This window comes from Trachurus trachurus (assembly GCF_905171665.1).
Source record: "Trachurus trachurus genome assembly, chromosome: 21".
In the NCBI taxonomy this organism is placed as follows: Eukaryota; Metazoa; Chordata; class Actinopteri; order Carangiformes; family Carangidae; genus Trachurus; species Trachurus trachurus.
Window position 1 is genome coordinate 33,099,692 of NC_139899.1, and position 16,016 is coordinate 33,115,707.

General features: G+C 43.8%; 1 protein-coding gene across 1 annotated transcript in view; it reads right to left on the reverse strand.

Moving 5' to 3' along the window:
• The window catches only part of LOC311004129 (tRNA wybutosine-synthesizing protein 4-like), a gene marked incomplete at its 3' end in the record, with an annotated part of 13,765 nt that extends 5,406 nt beyond the window's left edge, over nucleotides 1-8,359 (reverse strand). Inside the window, exons 1-4 of the mRNA XM_083996077.1 lie at nucleotides 8,226-8,359; nucleotides 6,568-6,692; nucleotides 5,124-5,199; nucleotides 1,724-1,956 (exon numbers count right to left, since the gene is read on the reverse strand). Coding sequence (XP_083852203.1) covers nucleotides 1,724-1,956; nucleotides 5,124-5,199; nucleotides 6,568-6,692; nucleotides 8,226-8,276 — 485 coding nt within the window. The 5' untranslated portion in view covers nucleotides 8,277-8,359. The remainder of the gene's footprint in view (nucleotides 1-1,723; nucleotides 1,957-5,123; nucleotides 5,200-6,567; nucleotides 6,693-8,225) is intronic.
• Nucleotides 8,360-16,016: the final 7,657 nt, after the last annotated feature.

Consider the following 16,016-nt stretch of genomic DNA (forward strand, 5'->3'; position numbering starts at 1 on the left):
ACAAATAAACAGATGTGGCTCCTATACATGTGTTATTGTTGTGCATTAGTCTTTTAAAGCCCCAGTATGTAACTTATTTGGCTTTTTATTACCAAAAATCAAATCTGTCTTTCATAAATCCGTATTTCACTGAAGGTGAATCACAGCTGCTACAAATGAAAGCTTTCTGGTCCCTTAGAATGAGTTGTTACAAGTCGTTACAAATACATAAGTGGGCGACGCACCGAACCGAGGCGGCCATGTTGCATCGTGACCGTAGGTAACCACGGAAACGGCCTGTTAAAACTGTCACCACTGTGTAGTGTGAGGAAGGACGGAGGCACCGGTGTTGCATTCAGGTGCAGTCAGGCAGACGGCCGTCGGCAAACCAACCGGATGTCATTTTACTCCACCAGAGAAAGACGGTAAAACAATACCACATCACCATGACAACATGTCGTCACCTGTATTGTTGTTTACATAGACGCTTGTTTATCCTGTTACATGCAGCGTCTGTTGTCTGTCTGACGTCTGCCCCATTTCACCTGAATGCAACATCAAGAATACGTTCAGATATGCAACCGCACCGCTAGATGGGGGGAATTCCTACGTACTGGGCCTTTAAACTAAGTCCATTTTTGTTTTTTTTTATTTAAATCACTTGTAAAGCTTGTAAATCTTCTCCATCTCTTAATTGCTTTAATCATGCCCTGTCTTCACATCTTGAAACTACTTGTTCATGCTTTCATTGAATCTGTCACCACATTTCGCTAAATACCTGTCCAAACTCGGTTGCAACTTGTCTGACTGATTTTTGTATGTCTGTCCAGATTTTGTCTTTGTCTTGTTTTGTTTTGTTTTGTTTTGTTTGTTTTTTATTGTATTGTTCTGTATCCTTTCATTGTACTGTGATGTGTTGTGTTGTTGTGTTTTATAGTCTACTTGCCAGCCCATAGGGCCCCATTGTGAACCCGGAAATGTTGAGTACCCCAAAGTTTTATGTTAGAAATATGTAGTATGGGTCCCCAGTATTCAGAAACTGTCGGATGCTAACTTATATATATTGGGCAATTAGCAAAACTGACATAATTAGCATAAATTAGCATAATTTCCTATATGGGCAATATTTCAACAAAATTGACTTGGCTGATCTGGGCAATATTGGAGTGGTTTTAGGGGTTATTGATGATGCTGAATCCATTTCTGACATTTTCAAAATTCAAAATGGCTGTCTAAACCGGAAGTGACCAGATCTTAACCGCCAGTGGGCCGATTTTGATGGATTTCAAAATCTGGTCACTTCCGGTTTAGACAGCCATTTTGAATTTTGAAAATGTCAGAAATGGATTCAGCATCATCAATAACCCCTAAAACCACTCCAATATTGCCCAGATCAGCCAAGTCAATTTTGTTGAAATATCGCCCATATAGGCAATTATGCTAATTTATGCTAATTATGTCAATTATGCTAATTGCCCAATATATATAAGTTAGCATCCGGCAGTTTCTGAATACTGGGGACCCATACTATCTATTTCTAACATAAAACTTTGGGGTACTCAACATTTCCGGGTACTCATTGTTGGCAAGTAGACTATTATGTTGATGTGAGGTGCGCAGGACCCCCTCGAAAACGAGTAGCGACAACTCAAGGGGTTTATCCTGCTGATAATAAACAACTTAAACAACAAAGCACTTTGCATTTTGGCTTGTATAAAACTTGATTAATTGATGAGCTCATGACTCCACCTTCACCTCCATGACCGACGTGTTTCTGTAGTCGTGACGTGACGAACCTGCGGGAGGAGCGAGGGGCGAGTCCAACACCCCCCTCAGTGTGATGTCAGAGGTCATGAGGTCACGCTTACGTCGCGCCACGTCGGGAAAATCCACCTCAAACACCACGACGCCGTCCAGCGCTCCGTCGCCATGGAGACGGAAATACAACGAGTCGAAGCCGGCGCCTAGCGACAGGATCTGGAGACAGAGAGAGAGAAACATGAGGAGGAGGAGGGGGGGGGGGAGGAGGAGAGGAGGAAGAGGAGAGGAGAGGAGAGAAGGAGGAGAAAGAGGAGGAAGAGGAGAGGAGAGGAGGAGGAAGAATAAAGCAAGACAAGGAGGAAGAGGAGAGGAGAGGAGTAAAGGAGGAGGAAGAGGAGAGGAGAGGAGTAAAGGAGGAGGAGAGGAGGAGGAGGAGGAAGAGAGGAGAGGAGGAGGAGGAGGAGGAAGAGGAGAGGAGTAAAGGAGGAGGAGGAGGAGAGGAGGAGGAAGAGAGGAGGAAGAGGAGAGGAGAGGAGTAAAGGAGGAGGAGGAAGAGGAGAGGAGAGAAGGAGGAGAAAGAGGAGGAAGAGGAGAGGAGGAGGAAGAGTAAAGCAAGACAAGGAGGAAGAGGAGAGGAGAGAAGGAGGAGAAAGAGGAGGGAGAGGAGAGGAGGAGGAAGAGTAAAGCAAGACAAGGAGGAAGAGGAGAGGAGAGAAGGAGGAGGAGGAGAGGAGGAGGAAGAGGAGAGGAGAGAAGGAGGAGAAAGAGGAGGAAGAGGAGAGGAGAGGAGGAGGAAGAATAAAGCAAGACAAGGAGGAAGAGGAGAGGAGAGGAGTAAAGGAGGAGGAAGAGGAGAGGAGAGGAGTAAAGGAGGAGGAGGAGGAAGAGAGGAGGAGGAGGAGGAGGAAGAGGAGAGGAGAGGAGTAAAGGAGGAGGAGGAGGAGAGGAGGAGGAAGAGAGGAGGAAGAGGAGAGGAGAGGAGTAAAGGAGGAGGAGGAAGAGGAGAGGAGAGAAGGAGGAGAAAGAGGAGGAAGAGGAGAGGAGAGGAGGAGGAAGAGTAAAGCAAGACAAGGAGGAAGAGGAGAGGAGAGAAGGAGGAAGAGTAAAGCAAGAGGAGGAGGAAAAGGAGAGGAGAGGAGAAAGGAGGAGGAAGAGGAGAGGAGAGGAGTAAAGGAGGAGGAGGAGGAGGAGGAGGAGGAGGAGGAGAGGAGGAAGAGGAGAGGAGAGAAGGAGGAGAAAGAGGAGGAAGAGGAGAGGAGAGGAGGAAGAGGAGAGGAGGAGGAGAAAGAGGAGGAAGAGGAGAGGAGAGGAGGAGGAAGAGTAAAGCAAGACAAGGAGGAAGAGGAGAGGAGTAAAGGAGGAGGAGGAGGAGAGGAGGAGGAAGAGGAGAGAAGGAGGAGAAAGAGGAGGAAGAGGAGAGGAGAGGAGGAGGAAGAGTAAAGCAAGAGGAGGAGGAAAAGGAGAGGAGAGGAGAAAGGAGGAGGAAGAGGAGAGGAGAGGAGTAAAGGAGGAGGAAGAGGAGAGGAGAGGAGTAAAGGAGGAGGAAGAGGAGAGGAGTAAAGGAGGAGGAGAGGAGGAGGAGGAGGAGGAAGAGGAGTAAAGGAGGAGAAGGAGGAGGAGGAAGAAGAGCAAAGGAGGAGGAGGAAGAGGAGAGGAGTAAAGGAGGAGGAAGAGGAGAGGAGAGGAAGAGTTGAGGAGGAGGAGGAGGAAGAGTAAAGCAAGAGGAGGAAGAAGAGGAGGAGAAAGAGGAAGAGTACAGGAGGAAGATTAAAGGAGGAGGAAGAGGAGGAGAAGAAGGAGGACGAGGAGAGGAGGAGTAAAGGTAGAGGAAGAGCAGAGGAGGAGTTAAGGAGGAGGAGGAGTAAAGGAGGAAGAGGAGGGAAGTAGTAAAGGAGGAGGAAGAGGAGTAAAGGAGGAGAAGGAGGAGGAGGAAGAAGAGCAAAGGAGGAGGACGAAGAGTAAAGCAAGAGGAGGAGGAAAAGGAGAGGAGAGGAGAAAGGCGGAGGAAGAGGAGAGGAGAGGAGTAAAGGAGGAGGAAGAGGAGAGGAGAGGAGTAAAGGAGGAGGAAGAGGAGAGGAGAGGAGGAAGAGGAGAGGAGGAGGAGAAAGAGGAGGAAGAGGAGAGGAGAGGAGGAGGAAGAGTAAAGCAAGACAAGGAGGAAGAGGAGAGGAGTAAAGGAGGAGGAGGAGGAGAGGAGGAGGAAGAGGAGAGGAGAGAAGGAGGAGAAAGAGGAGGAAGAGGAGAGGAGAGGAGGAGGAAGAGTAAAGCAAGAGGAGGAGGAAAAGGAGAGGAGAGGAGTAAAGGAGGAGGAAGAGGAGAGGAGAGGAGTAAAGGAGGAGGAAGAGGAGAGGAGAGGAGTAAAGGAGGAGGAAGAGGAGAGGAGTAAAGGAGGAGGAGAGGAGGAGGAGGAGGAAGAGGAGAGGAGTAAAGGAGGAGAAGGAGGAGGAGGAAGAGGAGAGGAGTAAAGGAGGAGGAAGAGGAGAGGAGAGGAAGAGTTGAGGAGGAGGAGGAGGAAGAGTAAAGCAAGAGGAGGAAGAAGAGGAGGAGAAAGAGGAAGAGTACAGGAGGAAGATTAAAGGAGGAGGAAGAGGAGGAGAAGAAGGAGGACGAGGAGAGGAGGAGTAAAGGTAGAGGAAGAGCAGAGGAGGAGTTAAGGAGGAGGAGGAGTAAAGGAGGAAGAGGAGGGAAGTAGTAAAGGAGGAGGAAGAGGAGTAAAGGAGGAGAAGGAGGAGGAGGAAGAAGAGCAAAGGAGGAGGACGAAGAGGAGAGGAGAGGAGGAGTAACGGAGGAGGAGGAGGAAGAGGAGAGGACTAGTCAAGGAGGAGGAGTAAAGGAGGAAGAGTAGGAGTAAAGGAGGAAGAGGAGAGGAGTAGTGAAGGAGGAGGAGTAAAGGAGGAAGAGTAGGAGTAAAGGAGGAAGAGGAGAGGACTAGTCAAGGAGGAGTAAAGGAGGAAGAGAAGGAGTAAAGGAGGAAGAGAAGGAGTAAAGGAGGAAGAGGAGAGGAGTAGTGAAGGAGGAGGAGTAAAGGAGGAAGAGGAGAGGACTAGTCAAGGAGGAGTAAAGGAGGAAGAGAAGGAGTAAAGGAGGAAGAGGAGAGGAGTAGTGAAGGAGGAGGAGTAAAGGAGGAGGAGTAGGAGTAAAGGAGGAAGAGGAGAGGACTAGTCAAGGAGGAGTAAAGGAGGAAGAGAAGGAGTAAAGGAGGAAGAGGAGAGGAGTAGTGAAGGAGGAGGAGTAAAGGAGGAGGAGTAGGAGTAAAGGAGGAGGAGGAGAGGACTAGTCAAGGAGGAGGAAGAGGAGAGGAGGAGGAGGAGGAGGAAGAAGAGCAAAGGAGGAGGAGGAGGAGCAGGAGTAAAGGAGGAGGACACCTAGCTGCAGCGTCTCACCTGTCTTCTCTCCTCGGTGACGTGTAGAAACGTCCTGACGCACTGATCCACTGCTCTCCACCGCACGTAGTAACCTCTGCAACACGGAGACAAACTCACTACTACGGTGGCTCAGAGGGACAAACTCACTACTACGGGGGCTCAGAGGGACAAACTCACTGCTACGGTGGCTCAGAGGGACAAACTCACTGCTACGGTGGCTCAGAGGGACAAACTCACTGCTACTACGGTGGCTCAGAGGGACAAACTCACTACTACGGTGGCTCAGAGGGACAAACTCACTGCTACGGTGGCTCAGAGGGACAAACTCACTGCTACGGTGGCTCAGAGGGACAAACTCACTGCTACTACGGTGGCTCAGAGGGACAAACTCACTACTACTACGATGGCTCAGAGGGACAAACTCACTACTACGGTGGCTCAGAGGGACAAACTCACTGCTACTACGGTGGCTCAGAGGGACAAACTCACTGCTACTACGGTGACTCAGAGGGACAAACTCACTGCTACGGTGGCTCAGAGGGACAAACTCACTACTGCTACGGAGGCTCAGAGGGACAAACTCACTGCTACGGTGGCTCAGAGGGACAAACTCACTGCTACGGTGGCTCAGAGGGACAAACTCACTGCTACGGTGGCTCAGAGGGACAAACTCACTACTACTACGGTGGCTCAGAGGGACAAACTCACTGCTACTACGGTGGCTCAGAGGGACAAACTCACTACTGCTACGGTGGCTCAGAGGGACAAACTCACTACTGCTACGGAGGCTCAGAGGGACAAACTCACTACTGCTACGGAGGCTCAGAGGGACAAACTCACTACTACGGTGGCTCAGAGGGACAAACTCACTACTACTACGGTGGCTCAGAGGGACAAACTCACTGCTACTACGGTGGCTCAGAGGGACAAACTCACTACTACGGTGGTCAGAGGGACAAACTCACTACTACGGTGGCTCAGAGGGACAAACTCACAGCTGCTGCATCAGACACATCAGACCCATAGATATATACTGACTAGATGCTGCGTTCCCAGGCAGCTCTATTGAGTGGAATGCGTCAGCGTGGCGGCCATCTTGGTCAGGGGGAAGCCGTGTCTATTTCCTGCATTAGTCAACAGAGGCAGACGTCTATCAACCATTAAAATCGCCATAACTCACTGAATATTCAACCGATTTTCAAGCCGCTTGGTTTATTATAAATGTCAGACATATTTTTATGATACAACAACAATTTTGTAGGCTATCTAACATAGATTTAGGCTACATACACCCACATGCATAAATACACTGAAATGTGTTCTACAAGGGTCTGACTGCTGGGTCAGAAACCCCGGACCAAGATGGCGGCCGTGTTGACATACGCTGAGAAGCAGAAGGCGGCCTCTAGTCAGTATTATATCTATGACATCAGACCCAGCTGGTCACCTGACCTGAACTCACCTGTTGATGAGCGGCGCTCTTCTGGACACTTTACACACAAAGCGCTGCAGGAAGCGGTCAGTGAAGTAACCGTGAGCTGCAGCCGACACCTTACTGACCACACTGCTGTCGTTGGTGCCCTGCACCTGGGACACACACACACATGGGAAATAGAAATATTTATTACAGGTAGAAAGAGGAAATCACTTTATATATTCAGTAATTGAGTGTCTAAGTAGCATTAATCTGTTTCCTTCATGTTCTTGGTGATAAAGAACTAATTACAACTGCTACATCATCTAAAACTCATCATGTTATCATCACATTCAATAAAAAAAAAATAAAAAAGAGAATCTCAATATGGAAAAAATTACTTTTTAATGTTTTTTCTTAGAAAGAAAAAACAGGGTATATACAGGAATCTTGAAGTTAATTCTAATACCCTTTTAAGACTTTTTCAAGACCTTCTCAATATTTTTCAACACCTCACCGCCGCTTCAAGCTGTAACCATTTATATCAGTGACACTTTTAAAGTAACAGTTTTAGTTTGTGATAAAGACTATAGACCACTATGATGCTACAGAATTCAAAATAGGCTAGGATAGGCCAAGGTTTATCACAAAAAAAAAACAACAACATTGCTCCACTCTCAAAAAACAAAAACAACAATCTTCTTTTCTTTTTTATGTACCAGTTCATCTTTGTTTGTTTTTTAAATGAATAAATTCACACACTTTTACAATGTTTTTTGGACTCAAACTCTTGGACAGCTAATTCTGAAAAAATACCTTCAAAATGTAAGACTTTATAATGTCGTGAAAAGACTTTTTAATACTTTTTAAGGGTCTTAATTTTCCCCAAATTGATTTATCACCTTTTAATACTTTTCAAGACCCCGCGGATACCCTGAAAAAGACCTGATTCATTCTCTGGGAAACCAACTTAATCCATATATAGAAATAGTATTTTCATTATAATTCTACTGTTTTTTATTCTACTGTTATTGTTTCTCTGAATGATTTCTTTGATAAAAAGGTATTAAAACAAAACAATAAAACTTAACACACTGTGTTGTTTGATATGTTTTAATTGAGTCATGTTTGTCAGATGAATGAAGGAAAAAGTTCATATGTCCCTGTGAATTATTGTGAAACAAAAACATAAAGTGGTTTATATGGAAATAAGTAATGAGTAAATATACTGAACTGCTGCTACATAGTTACTGTATAGAGTTAAAGCAGAAGGAAGTGGTCCGGTCGTTTTCGCTAATGCTGCGTTCCAGGCAGGCTTTTGAAATCGTCCTCATTGGATAAAAACTGTAGGATACGATAAATGTTTTCTCCTCGGCTCAGAGCAGAGCAGAGGGACTGACAGACCCGTGTTTCAGTCCAAACACTCTATGTAAGTGATTGCTGTCGGAAGATATAACTATTTAAGACTTATATTAACACAAATATATCACTTAGGCTACTTCTGCTTTAAGGTTTAAATGTGTTGTTCACTGGTAAAGTAAAATCAATGTTCAACATGTTCCTCTGAACTGTAACGTTAGTAGTGATGGAGTAGCTGCAGCAGCATGTCATGGAAATCCCTACTCTAGTTTAGTAACGGAGTACTTAGTTACAGTTCCTCGGTACAGTAACGTTACAGTAACAGTAGCTACATGACGTGTTTTTACCGCGGTGTCTCTTCGCTGCTGCTGCCGCTTCTTCGCGCTGTTCGCGGGCATCGTGTCAGCGGTGAACGGAGCCTCTTAACGGGGCCGCTTCACCGGGAGTCTCTCCGGTCTCAGTCTCTCTCTCTCTCTGTCCAAAAACACCCACGGACACGGAGCTCCGGTCCACACGGGTCATAACAATTCAAACATCCGTCACGTGGAGGTCGCGTCACTTCCGCCGCTTCGCTCCGCCGCGTGGCGCTCTGCCGCCTCCCGCCGCGCGGAGGACGAAGCTCCCGCCGCTCAGAGCAGAGGCCTCGACTGCTGAGATCAGTGGCTTTTACCTGTAATATTCACTTCACACGTTACACTAATACTGTGTCACAAACAAAATTAAGGAAGTTTCTTTCAAAATTATACACTCAATTTACCCGGTCAATCAGGCCATCTCTACATTTAAAAATATTAGGCTAATATCCACTGTACTTTTTGTGAACAGGAGGAGGAAAATATTTGTCATCTTTTTTTTGAATGTCGTTATACTCATTTGTTTTGGATAGGACTAGAAAACATGTTTAAATGTTTGACAGGCATCAAGATTAAACTAAAAAAAAAAAAGGATATAATTCTTACTTATGATGAAAAAAACCTTAAGGGAAAGGAATTATTTTTGTTGAATCTTTTTATTTTACAAGGAAAATATTATATCCATAAATGTAAATGGTCATCCAAAAAAACATATTTTTATGAGTTTAAAATAGAATTCAGATATTACATGCAGCTATTACAAAATATGAAAGACAGAAAAGCTATAAAAACCTTGGAATATTATAAATGATTACAAACAACTATTTAATAATACCTATAATATAGTGTTGGTACCCCTTTCAGTGTATATATGTATATATTTTTTGTTTGTCTGTTCATGGTATGTTTATTGTTTGAATATTTGTATGTTTGTATAAATGTTTAATAATAAAGAAATTAAAAAAAACTTCACAGGTTACATTTATTATTTCATTTTCAGGTTGGTTTATGTTCAGCTGCAGGTTAATTATCACCATAGATACGCTGGAAAGTATTATAGGATACAGTTAATAATGTTCAGGAGGATGCACTGATTTGAACACCTGCAGTCCCTCCATCTTCCAAGACCTCTCCCATCTTCTCTTCCTTAAGAACCTTTATTAGAAAGATGGATTCCTTATCATCTGGCAATGTTTATTTTATGTTTTTTCCTTTTTTTTTTTCTTTTTTTTTAAATTGTCATTATTTTTTATTGTCATTGTCATTTTTGTCTCCTTTTTTCATGATCCCCCTGTCTGCTTTGTCCACCTTTATCTTTCTGTATAATGCATAATGTCAACATATGTCTATGTTATGTGCTTAGATAATGCTGTTATGCTCATCTCACCTCAATAAAGCACAAAAAACAAAAACATCTGTTTTTCCATGGATGTTTTCTAGGAAGCTCCCAGTTCTTCTCCTGTGGGTGTTGTCCCTGCTGCAGTGGATCAGTGTCGCCCCCTGCTGACGCTCCTGACCACATCACAACAACACAACACACACAGGGGAAACACACACATGTTCTTCTGACAAGCGGCGGACTGGAGATCGATATTATCATGAATGTTTTAACTCTTTATGGTTCAGTAGTAGAAATAAACAGCAGTAAAAACACCAGTCTGTCTACTCAGGTTACAGATGTCACCTCCTCCTCCTCCTCCTCCTCCTCCTCCTCTTCCTGTTTAAAGTTTACTTTCACTTTTCACCACGCGGTTGTGTAGCAGTTTATTTCGTCGTGTGAAGGTAAGGTGAACAGTCTGAATGTTTTCCTCGTTAACACCTGTCGTTACCTGAGTTCTCTGCCCTTCAACGTGTTGTTGTTGTTGTTGTTGTTGTTGTTGTTGTTGTGTTATTATAATGTGACTGTAGCTGAGTCAGAGCTGTAACTGTAAAGTCTGGACCGACAGAACCGTGTCCTCCATGTTGTGTGGGTGTTTTTTTTTTTTAGTTTTTTTTTTTAAGTCTCTAATACAAAATACAAACATTAAAGGCACATTGGTAATAGATAAATGCACAGTGCTGAATCAGCTTGTTGTGTGGATGTTGTGGGTAGAAGCCATAGTGCGAAATACGGGGGGGTTTGGGGGGGTCGGACCCCCCCGATTAACCCCTTGAGACCCCCTGAAAGACTCAAAAGCAAAATCTGAGGGCAGGGGCGCAGATAGGTTTTTGAAACTGGGGGGGACAAAGCTGTCAGCAAAGCAAACTGATTCACACCAAAAGAGCAGGCTGTAAAAAACAAAAATGTAATTAAAACACTTCTTACTGTGCCTTACAAACACAAACAGCAAAGCCTACATATATACAAAAATAAGTTTGTAAATAAGTACTCTACATGAGTTTTCAATAAGTGGCCTCAAATGCAAAAACAGATTAAACTTCCTGTCTGCATAAATGAGCCTGTCAACCAACATCACAGTACAAGCATTTTATTTTAATAAGCTTAAAATAATAAAATATATGTTATTTTGTGTAGTGCATTTTTGTCTATAATGGTTAGTAATGCCTACAAAGTTCAATTCTGGACTCTAAAAAATAATTAACTGTGTCTGTAAGGCGAGATAATAACAAGCTAACAGGCTCAGTCATTCAAATTCAATGGAGGTGATGTATGACAACAACACAATAATTGTGTTAAATACTGATTCACCTTAAATGGAACACATTGCGCCGAGTGTTAGTAACTAAAATAACAGTTCACAGTTTAAAATGATGACGTTAGCAATCGCTGTTGAAACTGTAACCTAACAACTTAGAGTCTAGACCATTAGGCTTGGCAATATCACGGATTCAAGCAGGCCTACACATTTCCAGAAGACCCCAGAAAGCGGCAATGGACGATTTAATTGATAATAAATAAATGCATAAAGGTTTCCCCCTCCCCTCCCCCTTGTGAAATTGGTCTCTCTTCCTCTATTCTCACTCTGTGTCTCTACTACGATTTTACTTCCACGGCGAGATTTCTTTGAACAGACAGACTACCAACAAAAATTGCAAGGTGATATGATAACGTTTATGATAACACACAGTTTACTTACAGTTGATGCTTTTTGAAAAAACGATGCAATCGTTTTCTGCTTTTTGGGTTTGGCTGGCCTCATCTTGCATGCCGTTTTGTTGTTGGTAGTTCTAGGTTATGGGGTCCTAAACTAGGAGCTGTCCCACTGATGCCTGTCATATGCGTTCTGGGTAACTATGGTAACCAGGCTTGAGACGACGCAGCCTACCCAGCTCAACAACCGAATACAGGAGTGTAATACCGTTTCTCGCCACATAGCCCATACGCGTCCAGAGAGGCGCTATTTCGCATTTTTTTCGCATTTTTTTTGCATTTCGAGATTTTTCTCTCCATAAAAGTGAGGGGGACGGATCCAAGTGAATCAGAATCTGGGGGTGTCGAGTCCCACCTGTCCCACCCTCTATCTGCGCCCTTGTCTGAGGGGGGTCTCAATCTTGTCAAAAAATAAATAATATAATATAATATAATAATTTTATTGTGGTCAATTAAATGTGTTTAAGATCACCATGTCCAGTATTCATAATTCAAAACATTTATTCGTTTAACATTAAGCTGAACCGTGTCACCTGCGCATTATGCAAATTAGCCATGTGCGCCAGCCCAGCGCAAGAGTCGAGCCCACTCGCTATCAGAACAGAGGATCCCGTTCCTCTCCCACCCTCTGCCGAAGAAAGTGAAGTTGAGGCCGAGTGCTCTGAAGACGTAGCCGCAGCCCCTGCTGCTGGCACTGGTGATTGGCCGCCTTTTTTTCTTTTTCTTTTTACACCTAAGCAGGTGGGGTAATGGAAATACCGCAACCCTTGGTTTGACATTAAGGCAGGAAAATAACTTGAGGTAAGAGGCTAGCCTGCTTCAGCATACTATGGCCTGAACCCCCAGTGGTGTTGTTTGGCCAGGCGCCTGTTGTGAGCTATTTGTCTGTGCTTTTTCAATTTTTATGATGGCCCGTTATACTAATGTGATTTGTGGATGTGTTCAATGCTGTGTTTAAACGTATTTGCCAGATGGATGGTTAGATAAGGTTACATGATCGGTCATAGTTGCAGGCTGAGGATCTCGTGCACATAATTGCATGCCAGTCTCTGATCTCCAGATTTATACAGTTGTTATTTGAGTGCACGAGTTTGGTGTCTTTCATTCATTTTAATTATTGTATTTTATTTATTGTCTATTCGTTTCTGCATTGCCCTGATCGCGCCAGTCTCCTATACCTGGCATTTATTCATTGTTCAAGTGCGCCAGTGTGGTGCCAATTATTGTCTTTTATTTATTGAATTATCGTCTATTTATTATCAATTACTTTCTGCATTGTAATGCACAACTTTGCCTCTCCTCTTTAGGCTATAGGCTAATTTTCTTGGCTTATTGTAATGTTATAGTCCTACTTTATAAAAAGAAAAAAAAACGGTATTGCGCAACAATCGCGAGTTAGGGACCCCCCCGAATATTGATGGGTATTTCGCACACTGGTAGAAGCGCTGGAATAAGAGCAGAAGCAGAGTTAGTGGATGGTCAGTAGTTGAACACAGAGTGGTTCTTTGTGTGCAGCTCCACTTCCTGATGACTGGAGGCAGCTTTACCGCCTGAATCAGCCTGTGGAGGAGGCGGAGAGGAGCCGCTGCTCTCCCGCTGTCTGAGCCACTAAACGCAGCCTGAGCTCGTCCGGACAGCCGCTGGAGAACAGCTGGGACTTTGTCTGTGGTGAGTAGAGTGGTCTGTCATTAGAGTTACACTACAGGACTGATGTGGACTCAGTGTCTGTCATTAGAGTTACACTACAGGACTGATGTGGAATCTGTGTCTGTCATTAGAGTTACACTACAGGACTGATGTGGACTCAGTGTCTGTCATTAGATTTACACTACAGGACTGATGTGGACTCAGTGTCTGTCATTAGAGTTACACTACAGGACTGATGTGGACTCAGTGTCTGTCATTCGCCCTCATGTTGTCCTGAGCTCATTTTCACCCCAAACCAAAATTCTTTCCTTCATAATTTACTTGTTTTTTTTTGTTTTTTTTAATCAAATGGCCTGAAATTAACGGAGGTTGTTTAATTCTATGGTATTAACAGTTACAATAAATTTGAAGCAATTTGGTTGAATTTTGGGTGTTTTATTGAATTTAATAACACAAAACATAAAATTATCACAGAAGTTGTGTTTCATCTTTTTATTCAACTTCAGACCAACCTAATACTAATTTTACACCTCATTTATATGAAATAATACCTATTTTCTGACTGATTTGACTGCTAAAAAGCACAAAACATAACGCAGGTGGGCACAATTCGTAAACAAGACACAAGAATTATCTTTCTTGCAGCTGTTAGTTTATTAACTTTGTTTATGAACTTCAATAAAACAATTTCGGACCACCGTGTAGACAATTGCTTATTAACTTGCCATTTTTACTGTCAGGAGTATGAATTAAGCAATAGCGTATATACACTCAGAACTCCCTTACTGTGATAATGAGCCCATATCACGGACTGATGTGCTTTTACAAAACAGTTACTAATACTGACAATATCAAAGAGAGATACACAATCAATTTCATGTAGTTTTTTTAATCAGAAATCCATATTATAAATAATAATAATAATAATATTTAAAAAAAAAAATAGTCCCACTGTTAAATATATATATATATACTACATTTACTACTACATTTATGAGCCTCCGCACCGTAAAATTCTTTGACCGGCGCAAGACAGACTCATGTTTTCATTCATCAAGAATTAAAGTCAGAGGTTCAAAGAGGTTCAGATACCGTCGTAGTTCTGACCATAAACGGCGATTCTGCGGCGTTATTCTCATGACTCGCCACGAAGGAAACGCTGGTCGGCTCGCCCAGCATTTCCGCCACCACTAATAATAACAAAATAACGATAGTGTGGGTAGCGTAGATTCATCCACATTAACGTGAGACTTTTTTATAACCGAATAGAAACTCCTCGTTGTCCCTTTTAAAGACCGGGTAAACCAAATTCAGTATTTTTCTTCTTATCATATTAATTAGGCCTTAAATGTGTCCCTCAAAACATGTAAAAAATATTTTTGCCATTCATCATTTCCTTGAGGAGCTAGGCCTCAGAGACTGTTCTGTGTGCAGGTTTAGAATGGGCGGGCCTAAATCGATGACCGCTTTACGTAAAGCGGTCATACTTACATAAACCCGCCCCCTGCTCTGCTCTACGTATAAATACATTCAGCCAACTGACTTCAGAGGTTTTCCGTCCCACTTGCTCTTCAGTCTAGCTGAAACACGTGAACACGTGAACAACCAGCTAACTAAACGTAGCTCATGTTCACACACAGGGGAGACCACTGTCCTGTTCCTTCATATAACGAGGTTACAGTGCTAACGTTAACGTATTCACACCGTGATAAACAGCCGTCACCGCAGGGAGAGAGGCTGACTCCCCCGGTCACACACCCCTCACAACGTTACACACACACACACACACACACACACACACACACACACACACACACACACACACAGCAGCAGCAGCAGCAACAACAACGTCAATTTGACCAGAGTCTCCCTCATTAACACACTGTCCGACCAAACAGCCTCCACTCACGCACACAACCACACACACGGGAGACCAGAGCAGCCATACTGTACAATCACGGACAGAAAACACCGTAAAAAAAAAAAAAAAAAAAACTCCTCCGTGGTCTCAGTCCACACGTCCGAGCGGACACACAGCTGATCAAACCATTTCTTACCTTCACTCTGGTGTCTAAAACAGGCAGCAGCATCATCCAGCACCAACAGTTTATTAATCCACCGATATTATTCCCGTTTCAATCGTTACTCGCGGTCTGCCCGTTTCCTCCGTTTGCATTGTGTGAAAGAGAAAAAAAAAGTTTTTAGCCGCGGTAGCAGCCGTAGCCTCCCGGCTCCACCGTGTTGTTTCCCCCGGTCTCCTCCCACCGGGACACGGCTGCTGCTCAGCTCAGACGCGGTGTCACGGGCACCGGGCGGTCTGGACCGGGTCTGGACTCGGTACCAGATCCAGAGATAATTCACTGTCTCTGCTACTGCTTCTACTGTCAGGACACTTGAAGCTAAAGCTAAGCTAACGTTAGCTAAAAACTTTATTTATTTTTTTCACACAATGCAAATGGATGAAAGACGCTGACCGGTAACGAGATGTAAACAGAGCAGCATGGTGGATTATAACCTGTTGCAGCTGGATGGCTGCTGCTGCTGGGACTGTTTTAGACACCAAGAGTGAAGGTAAGAAATATTTCCTTTAGGTTTATCAGCTGTGTCGGTGCTGAGGACTGGGGTGTGTGGTGGAGTGTGTTTGAGGTCACTTTCCCGTCTTTATTTCATGACGACGTGTACATGTGTAGGTTGTGTATCAGAGACGGTCAGTGTAGTCCAGCTCTGCTGCCATGGGGCGTGGTCTCTTTGCCTGCAGCACGACCATATCGTGACACGCCCCCAGCGTCCGGAAGCAGGGAAAACTGCTCATTTATTGACAACTTTGATGCAGAATTTTATATACTTAACAACTTTTTTAGTCCTCCAAATTTGACAGAGTGGTTAATAATATGTTTTCCTGTGGTATTATAAACTCAAAACACATATTTATTCTTGGTTTACCCGGTCTTTAATTACCAATCCAGGGATGTGATGGCACTAAATAGAGTCACATCCCTTACCATGATAAATGGTGGTATATCAGTCTTAGTAAAACAGTGTCACTG